The sequence below is a fragment of the Electrophorus electricus genome, chromosome 6 (genome assembly GCF_013358815.1).
Source record: "Electrophorus electricus isolate fEleEle1 chromosome 6, fEleEle1.pri, whole genome shotgun sequence".
NCBI lineage: Eukaryota > Metazoa > Chordata > Actinopteri > Gymnotiformes > Gymnotidae > Electrophorus > Electrophorus electricus.
Window position 1 is genome coordinate 23,884,780 of NC_049540.1, and position 10,699 is coordinate 23,895,478.

A 10,699-nucleotide genomic window follows, 5' to 3' on the forward strand; every position below is an offset into this window, starting at 1 on the left:
TTCCTCTTGGTTACACCCTCGACCGCCCTTAAATTTCGTTATCCTTGGAGAGGAGGGGCATAGTCACAAAAGGATAGTGTTGAGATGATATCTAGCCAAACAACGGCCAGTAAACAATCACACTGTTCGAATATACCATCCTTAAATGAGATTTATTTACTTTGCATATGTCATTTTGAAACACTAAAGTAAAAAGTAACGTACAATACATTAAAGCAGATTGTTCACATTTTCGCTTTTAGCGTGCACAAATACATTTATATAGATTTACATTTAAACAATATTTTACAAAAGAAAAAACAATTTATTGTCACAAAAGAAGATTTTTAGCACTCATTTACTGTAATCACCTGGAAGCTAGTCAGAAGGTAGTTGTAACTCTAAGGACTAATTAATTTTACTGTGAAGCAGACACTCAAATGACAGAATTAAATGGTAAGCTGGTGAAATGTGCTACTGACTGGGGCTGATAGCCCACAGAGTCCATATGGGCAGATCTGACCACACAGGGTTGTGTCTGGCCACTGGCATTTTGCATTTGAGGTCTGTAATCTGATACCTGAATAGCATCAGTTGGAAGAGTCATAGTCAGGCTATATGTAGGATTATCGATTGCTGGACATGGGAGCTCTATATAGGAGAGGCTGGTGATAAGTGAAGGGATGGTTTGAGACTCCAAAGCATTCCTACAGCTCTCAGGCTGTGGTAGGTCTTGGGAGTTCTGACTGATTTCATGGGCCTTCATGCCCTCTGGCATAACTTGGAGATAAGGTTCTGGTTTTGTAATCAAAAGCACCTCACTTTCTGCAGTCAACATCGTATCAAACAGAGGGCACTGGGGAATCTACAAATAAAAGATTACAATGCATTAACTAATGAACTGGTGGAAGTGAGTCATGGATATTGATAATTCACTATAAACATACAGAATAACAAGCCATAAACATACAGTATTTGTTTTGTCAGTTGTGGACAGTCACTGAGGGCTCACCTTTGTAAGCCATGCTTCTGAAAGCCTTGGTTTAGGAATGTCTGGATACAGTGCTGACTTCAACCTGTTGAATTTATTAATGGTAATAGATCATCAGTTTTTCATCAATATAAATTTATATAACATGTTTCGTTTTACATTTATATAGCTCAACATTGCTTCACATTAATAATATTAAACAAATATGAGACTCTTAGAGCTTTAAAAGTAATAAGTAGAATTTTATATTGTATACAAAAAAATAACTTTGAAAGAATTCTTGGGATCTCTTAGTGTGAGTAAGAACCCTAATCACAACATTCTGAAGGGAGACTAAATAAAAGGGTATTACAATAATGAAACCGTAATGAAATAAGAGCTTCAGTAATGGACACTGACAGTTGTAGAGAGGCAATAAATGAAGAGGGGTCAACTTAACAATGGAGGTTATGACAAAGCTATGGACTGGGCCAAAAATTACACCTAGACTACAAGTGGTCAACAACATAGCTTTTCCTCAACTAATTCAACCCCAGTAACAAAACATCAAAATCTTGTTTCATTTAGGTTTTTAGCTCAAGAATTCAGTCAACTAGGGAAGATGGCAGTAGAGTTAAAATAAATGTAAAATATTTCATACCATTCTCTTTTTATGTAACAAAGGACTGTGATGGTGATAAAGATACTTGCTGATATAAGCAAATCTGTGACAATGCTGATAATCATCCGGTCAACTGCAGAAATGAGAGAAGTTACTTTTCACATGGTCTTTATTATGTTACCATCATCCCTCACTTATGCTTTACATGGCACTTATGAGATAATGTACTATCTATTAAAGTAAACATTTCAGCACACCTACTCTGTGGTCCACAGACTGAGTAATTTCAGATTCAGCACCTCTTCCTGCAGATGTGAAGGCCATCACTTTGAATATGTATGTACCAGGAGGAAGATTAAGCTTACATTTTCGAGCACTGGGGTCTTGAATTGATAGCTCTGAGTGGAATAAAATATGACACAATTTGTAATGTTTTGCCTTTTTGTGTATATATATTGTGTGCACCTTGCAAAAAACAAAATATGATCCTGGTGGAGAGAAAAGTGTGGAGGTGCCTCGGTATGATCTGCTGTTACTGAGTTTTGTTTAGTCTAAGGAAGAGGGATAGAGCAATCAAATGCCTTCTCTTGAGCCTCCACTTAAATACATACAAAGTGCACTTTTAACTGAGCTCCTTCTCTAGATTCCACAGAACTTGGTGTCAATGTATCATACCGAGGCAGAGGTATTTTAGCCTCTGGTAGAACTGGACCGGTATGCTTGCATACCTCCTCATCCTTTTGTCTTACATTTACATTTATGGTATTTAGCTGACGCTTTTATCCAAAGCGACTAACAGTTATGACTGAATACAACTTGAGCAATTGAGGGTTAAGGACCTTGCTCAGAGGCTCAACAGTGTCAACTTGGCGGTGGTGGGGCTTGAACTGGCAACCTTCCAATTACAAGTCAAATATTTCTTCCCGATGTTTGTTCTTCACATTAAAATCCTGCTTTAAACAAGTAGTTGTAAGAGGCAAACTAACCTTTTACTTCATCTATGTTTTTGTCTTTGTTGGAAAGCTTGTAGAATATAGTATAGCCTTGTATGAAGCCTCTTTGCTCCTCTTTGGGTACTTCATCCCATGACAGCACAAGGGTTGAACCTTGCTGCTCAGCTCTTAGATTCTGAACACGCCCCGATGGAGCTAAAAAAGAAGAGCCAGGACACACAACAAGAGTACACAATGGGGGCATCTACACAAGACAAGAAGAGCAGTACAAAAATATAGAGTAACATACTGCCAAGATGTCACTGTATTGAGGTAATAAAAAGTATATTTGTAGGTCTGGGCATTGATTAAGAAGCCCTGTGGTAAAACCTAGGAATTGGGACAGAGAATAGTGGGTCTTCTGGGTCTCTAGGTGCAAAGCAGAGGCTTTGATGCAGGTGGTTTCAAGGCCTCTGTGCAAGCATAAGGCAGATCACTGGACTGTTTCCATGAGAAATAACTTCTTTAGTTCTGGGAAAGATCTTTTTTTGTTTGTTTTATAAGAATTGAAAGCCTCTTTGAGAGTTCTGTGGCTAAGCATAGTTCATTATGTTATCACCAAGGACAGAGCGGTACAGAAGAATTACATTCTCTTGCAGGTGTTTGGTGGAGTTAAAATCATCTTTGTTTAAAAAAGCAAATTCTTCCAATGGGATATAAAGGTGTCAAGTCTCAGCTTGCATAATAATAGGTAACTTGCACATTATTGGATGTCAATTTGCATATATTGAATAACGTATGCTTTGGATATAATGGTGGAGATATCAAACCCTAGTACATAAAAGAAGGTGGGTGATTACAATTACATTGTGTAATTGTCAAACATTCTTCAGAGGATACCTCAATAATACTTCTTAATGTTGACCTGCAATAAATAATTATCTTCAACTAATTTTCAAGTCTGCATTTTTATTCTTGAATGAAGTAGAAATTATTATGACAACATTTAGGGGAATTTAAAACCGACCGTATTTACCGCTCATACATATAGTTTGTGCAAAGATATTCTCAGAATCCTAGTACTCATCCAGATCTCATTACTAAGGCTTTGAAAGTAATAGATTCAAACACATAAGTCTAAATAAGCCTGGTTTCTATTTCATACACTCACAAACAGGCCACACTGTGTTTTATCCATAGAAGCTTCCTTTAAGCTTTCTTCAAAGTTCTTCAAAGGGAATATAGGGTGCTTACGTAGTTCCTTCATGTACCCTTCTCTCGTGTGCAGCAGTTGTGCGGCTCCTGAAGTGCAGGCATAAACTGATATAATGTATCTCTTCCCCTTTTCAAAATCTGCACTCATAACATGGATATGAGTTAAAAACATGGCTACATAGGATAACATGACTTCAGTGACTACAGGAGGATACATTTGTCAGTAGTGACATTAATATTTAATTACTAATTATTGCATATGTATTATTGGCTTTTTAATTTATTATCCATAAATTAAATTGATAAATTATTGATATATTAATTTTTAATGACAATGTATCATATATTATGCAATTATGTACTGCACATAATCATGCATTACAAGCAGAAATCATTATCTAAGTAAATCACTATTTAAAGACTATAAGGAATCCTAGTTACTAGTGATGAGGATTGTTTTCCTTACTTTTTTTGCAATTTACCTGAGTAAATACTGGCATTTGAGACACCAGAAGGGATCTTCATCCATTTTACAGGACATAGTTCTGCCCTGAAGGTTGGAACCCAGGCTACCACATAGCCACAGGTGGCAATAGCACTTGGCTCCCAAAACATATAAAAACCACCATGGGGTTGAGTCTCATTGATGGCAGTGGTCTTAATATCACTGTCTGTGAAGAAAATGACATATATGCTGTTGGCCCATTTATTAAACTCAAAGCAAGGCTACAGAGGCCTTTGTAATGTTTTTTACCCTGTGTTCTCACCTGACCCCAGGCTAGGAATGGTGACACTGGAGGGAGGAGAAACACCAGCAGAGTTTTTAGCAGAAATGGAGATAAAATGGTTTCCATCTGCAATCCTTGGTTCATATTTATGGTAGTGCTCATTTGCAGACTTGTTGATGTGCTTTTTGCTCCCATTTTTAGAACTGCCCAAAATCAGCTCATATCCTGTAATAATTCCATGACTCTGACTCATAGTAAGATTCTGTGAAACAGTAATAACAAAAGATCATTGTTTGGCTTTGTTAAAAGCCAAATCAAAGTATGAAAATCTAATTTCATGCACACCTACTTTCCACATAACACAGATCTGTGTTTCAAGAACTTCTACCCACACATCTATGGGTTTTGGAACTGAGGGGAAACAGTTTGCACTTAAAATTTTTATCATTAAACAACGGACCATTTTATTTGACTCTTGATTGAAGAGTGATTTCATGTTGGGTTTGACGGCATGTTGTCTATATTTTGTAATTGTTAGTGATTATTTTCAGGCATCATAAAGTAAATCATATTGTAATTTTTGGTACTATCAAGAATTCTTTTTCTATTTGTTTTGAAAGAAGGATATTTTGTCATTGTAAACCCGTAGTTATAAAAAATAAGTATGTAAAAAAACAACGAGAATGATGTAATCTGTTAATGATATTGTGGCAGCAGTGAAGAAGAAAAATCATAAGATGTCATTTTACTTAATGTAATGTAATTTTACATTTTACTCAAATGTTTAACAGGTGTTTAATGACAATGATATGCAACAAGAAAGGGATGTTCTGTGTCAATAAAATCACGAATATAATTCTTAGGTTATATTATGGCTGCCTTCTATAATTATGCAATCATGTATTTCTAAAAATGTTTTATAAATGGTTTTATACTTACTGTCATCTTTGGTGTAAAATGTAGTAGGGTTACTCCAATCACCCCATTTATAAAAATGCTCCAAAGAGCCACAACGCACACGGGCTGTGTATTCAGTAAAAGGCTGCAGGTCTGCTAAAACCAATGACTTGAGGCTGGTTCCATTAAATGTTCCCTTTATTGGAAATGTTATCGATATTTAAAATACTTAAAGCTTCATTACAACAATTGTCATAAAAAACATAGCTAGTGGTCTGTTAATTAAATAACCACCACAATGTTGAACATCTAATTTTCAATCTTTTCAAGATGCAAAAAAGTATAATGAATTAAAGGCACTTCATGATACCTACCTTAACAGTGTGACCATTGACCTCCACTTGGCAGGTCAATGGAAAGGAATTGTATTTCAGCATTTCATTCCATTCCCATTCAAGAGTAGCATTCCTTGCATAAACCAAAATGGGATTCTTAAGCACGGGTGCTTTTAGCCGTACTACAAAGAAACATATAGTATTTTGTTTAAAATACAGAAAGAACAGCTTTGACAGTCATCATCGTTGAAGTATATGATCATAGGATCATGAGTATATATGATCATATGAGTATATATGAGCACAATATAAATGTTGCACTTTACCTCTGTGATTTGGGTCAGCTACATCACTGACTATCTTCTTGCCAAGGATATTTTTGGCAGTCAGTGTCCAATTAACCACACCCTTGTCTATGCCATCAGTCAGAACACATGTGCTAATTTTTGAACACATATCAGTTCCTGAACAATTCCTGAGTGAGACAAATCAAGGGTGGATAAGAAGTCACAAAGTACTATGCATGATTTACAGCAAAGATGGAATAGGTTATCAAATATTATGTATAGTGGTCTTTCCATTCTCTTAAACATTGATGAATAGTGTTGGAATCAGTACCTTCCATTGATTGAATACTTTATGCATTTGACACTGAATGAAAGACCCGTTGATCGGCTAAGACTCCAGTGACACTCCACAGAACTGAGATCTCGAGTCTCACACGTAAAGTGCTTTATATCAGGAGCATCTATAGCAGCCAATCACATTCAGAGTTTAAGAACACCACTCAGAAAATATTTCTCAACAAACCAATCTGATAATTACAGAACGTTAATCTTATCTAGCAAGCCTTTACTTGGTTTTGCTCCATGGATTCTATCCAGCATTGTGCCAGTTGAGGGCAATTTTCAGTTATACATAGACAATTCAGTTGATGACAATGACTAAACATGTAAGCACAGTGCAGAGATTGCAGAAAAACCCAAACAGTGGCTGAGACTGTCCATCATACCCACAAAATGGTTTACTGTTGGGGAAATGCCAATGTGAATCCATGAACCAGAACAAGATAATAGATAGTATAGTAATACACTAGCATATATTAAGATGGCATTCTAATACATCAGACTTGCTAAAAAAGAAAATAAGTGGGAGCTTAAAAACATTTACACTTACAGCCAGTATAAACTGTGGCGCCTGTACCATCACATGTTATATCAAAACCATACGATGGAGAGGAGGACAAATACTGAATAGGCTTTGTAGCATATGTGTGGTTGCTGATCTGGAATGTGAAATTGGTGGAATTGAAGTCTCTGGCACTCTCTGGTGTCAAGATACAGCAGAATATAATGCTGTCATTAACCAGAACAACATGATTCTTAGGATAAACTGTACTCCTTTTCATCTCATGTGTATCTTCTCCTGTAGGGTGATAGGAAAAAGGCCCATTTATATCGCTCATTTTATTCAAAAACATGCACGCAAAGACAGTAGTTCATTTTATAACGATTAAGCCTAGACTACAAAGCTACACTGTCAGATAGTCAAATATCATATTTAGTTCTAATAGCAGCTTCAATCTTCCTACATAACTGCCATTCAAGTTTTTATATATTTGTTTCATTTTGCTCCAAGGTCACAAAATAATATTCACTATTTAGAGTATTATGTTTTCCAATCACTGGTATGACTGTGGTAATACTTATTCAAGTATTTATATATTTGTCTCTCAGCTCTAAGGTCAGAAAAGAATATTCACCCTTTAAAGTGTACAGTGGTGTCCAATCACTGGTGTGACTGTGGTCTCTGAATCGCAGTCTGACTGAATGTGAGGTACACTGAAGTGGTATGGGTGAGGTCCAGCTCCACTGATAAGTAGTTGTGAGATTTGTTTTCACTTCTATTGTCTCCTAATTCAAGCATGTCATAGGAAAAAATATGTGGTTTTATCAGACAAGAGAAATCTGTGTCTACTTTAATCGCCACTAGTGGCTAAGTAGCTGGTTGGCAACTGCTAACACTTCAGTGCAATAAGAAAAAAAAACCCTAACAGATCAACAGCTACTTACATTATGAACAAGTGTCATTTGCTCAGTATGGAAGATCTCCATGTCATAGGCAACATTCTCTGGTTTGTTGCTGTTGCTGAAATTATCTCTCCATTCAATGTTCATCTTCCAAACACCAAAGTTATTTGTATCACTTTCACCTTTATATATTCTTACTATCTCTGGGACAGATAATGGGTGCCCTGCGAACAGTATTCCACAAACAATGTCAAACTGGCCTTTATTCTGTGTTTACAAAACTAAACATGCAAATCAAATATAGAGAAATGTAGAAATTTTGTAATTCAAGTTTAAAATGTTTTCAAACAGTACACTGAAGTACTGTTTAAGACTCACCATCTAGGTTTCCTTGAGCTATCGGCAACGACAGCAATGCACATAGAAGGCAGAAATGCACAGAGGCCATCATAAGACAAGGGAACTAAATTACTTACATAGGTCTGACCGTATCAGAAGTCTGCTGGAGAAACACAAGGTGTTGTAATGATGAAGACTATGGCTGGTGAACTGCTAAATACCGCACGTACAGATGTGTCAAGTTAATCGGGGTAAACGCAGTCATATTGGCCTCAGGCCAGCCCGAGTTAGTGTCTCATTGTACAGGAACATGTCATGGAAACGGTTATTCCAAGTTTTAACGTTCTTTAAAACAATTATAAAAAAAAATATTTAGCGTTAACGAAATATCAACTACAGTTTTTAAAGGCACTTCTTTCAGAACTGATTAACACTTGGAGGTGGATTCACAGTCATACAAGAGTCAAACCGTTTAGGGGGTGGCAGGTTGCTCACAAACCAAGAATACACGGATACACGAAGGTTATCTGAACATGTTTTCGAGGCAAAATGGATAATCACTGATATATAAAGTAAATTAAACAAATGAATATATGTATAGTAGACCATTTCTCGTGGATATGTTCCGTAATCGATATAACTACAACTAGAGAGCGCAAGAACGATCGAGCTATTTTTGTTCATACGCTTAATTCCTATTGTAGGGTTGTCTTCATTAGCAAGAACAACTAAAAATTAATGTATTCGGTCAGACAAGCTCCGTCCACTTACAGTAAAAATAACCAATTAAAGAAGATTTACATAAACCAATAATAACATCCTGTTCTATAGCCAAAGCAAACTGACAAGCACAAATTCAAACGAGTAAAAAAGTCTTACAACTACCACACCGCCAAAATGTTCCTCTTCTCTCGTACAGCGTGGAAGGCATAATTATAACAAGAGTCTAGACCAGTCTGTCGCAAAGAAGAAAAAGTACGTGAGCTATGGGAGTGACCCAGTAGGAGGTCCATACTGGAAGAGACGTTTTTCCATGGGAAAAGAAACAAAAACCGCGATGGATTGGCCAACAGTGTCTCAACGGTACGTAGAAACGGACTCACTCACAAGATTAGCCTATTGAAACATCGAAAACAATAATTCAAATCACGATGTTGTAATTAAAAAAAAAGAAAAAAAAAACAATAAAATAATCTCCAAACTGCAACTAAGGAGCAACACAAGTGTAAGTATCAGTTATTTTCTCAGTAATGCAAACACTGTAAATCACCAAGATCTGAGTCAACAAAATTCAAGTTTTTCAAATTTTTAATTTTTTTTTTTTTTATTAACAATGCATCCCTTTCATAAGATTGTTTCTCAAGGCTCATTTCTAATGCCCAAAACAAACACTCAACTTTACAGGGGGGAGGACAATATTGGAAAAGAAAACATTACAACTATTTACAGCTTTCTGAGAGATGTTTTCCTCAAGAAAAAAATATAAATAACACTTCTTGCATCCATTTCCGCCATTGCAATATTAAATGGTGCTTAATAAATGTAATACAGTGCTCTGCAAATTCATGAGTGCACTTCAGAAAAAAGAATGAAGTTGCATCTTTTGTTTTACATGACAAATGTACATTTCAAACATTTCCTTCACCATTTCAGCAAGATGAGGACACCCTTTTCAAAACATTCAGATTTCAGTCCCAGAAGTAAAAGGCTAAATATTTGCTATAATTTATATTTTGTAATCTCTTAATTCACCAGCGCAAAACATGCTTAAAATGACTCATGCAATAAGTTCCAGAATCACTGCTTTAGTTGTCAACACTGATAATAATGGGGAATAATATTGGAACGAAAAATAGAACTTACATTTTTCTTAGGGGTTCCCCATTTTAGACTGACTCAAAATGCTGCTTTCACAAGCATACCTTCTTGCTACAACATTTTATTGAGGGAACAATTTCCAGAATGTTAACAGTCTATACAATGTTCCCAGGTTAACTGAAGGGGAACACAGCATCACAACAGGATACCCATATCCTCATGTTTTATATGTCCTGGAAAAGATCCTGGGTGCATCTAAAATCTCAATAGACAGTTGATGGGGCACATACATTCCAAAACAAAAACATTTTCCAAAAACACTCATTTGTGATGCTCTTCAAAAAAACACAAGGAAGAGCTGTTATTATTGCCGGCAATTTTAGAGTCATAACTTAATGCATCTCAAACACATCAAAAATGCTAAAGACCTGATGTTTCAGGGAAAAGCCAAGGCAGACAAAGAAATTATTTATTAAAATCTACAATAAATAAAAAAGCTTTAAACAATTTTATTAGGTCTGACAGGATTAAAGCTAACACAAAAATAAGGCAAAAATAATTAAAGCTGCCTAAATAGCATGACTGGTCCAGCCAACAAATAAGCAAATTAATCAATCACTCCATTTCAATAAAACCAATTACAATACCAAAATAATTTATTTGGAATCAACAGGCACATCGTATAAAATTATTCAGATACTGACCTCAAACTAATGAAAGTGAGATCTAAGCATATTAACGATCAGCCTTGATCTGAGGAACTTATTCAATGGGTTGAGAAACCAAGCTGATAAAGGCATTGTCATGGCAACTAGCTAGGCTGAGCACAGCACT

The 10,699-nt window shown here is 36.0% G+C and overlaps 1 protein-coding gene across 4 annotated transcripts; it reads right to left on the reverse strand.

Moving 5' to 3' along the window:
• Positions 1-141: 141 nt before the first annotated feature.
• On the reverse strand, positions 142-9,033 carry lifrb (LIF receptor subunit alpha b). Of its 4 annotated transcripts, none has more exons than XM_027005936.2 (18): positions 8,927-9,033; positions 8,087-8,104; positions 7,751-7,932; positions 7,441-7,591; positions 6,855-7,103; positions 6,297-6,426; positions 6,005-6,153; positions 5,718-5,860; positions 5,386-5,539; positions 4,796-4,857; positions 4,486-4,708; positions 4,201-4,389; positions 3,758-3,856; positions 2,558-2,719; positions 1,829-1,969; positions 1,611-1,704; positions 992-1,055; positions 142-844 (listed from the first exon to the last, which is right to left on the reverse strand). In XM_027005936.2, the coding sequence occupies exons 1-18, from the start codon at positions 8,976-8,978 to the stop codon at positions 416-418; spliced, it is 2,691 nt and encodes an 896-aa protein (XP_026861737.2). In that variant the 5' UTR covers positions 8,979-9,033; the 3' UTR covers positions 142-415. The 4 variants fall into 4 exon arrangements, with proteins under 4 accessions (XP_026861737.2, XP_026861722.2, XP_026861716.2 ...); XM_027005921.2 differs by having other exon boundaries at positions 8,087-8,207; positions 8,927-8,997; XM_027005915.2 differs by having other exon boundaries at positions 8,087-8,210; positions 8,927-8,997.
• Between the last annotated feature and the right edge of the window lie 1,666 nt (positions 9,034-10,699).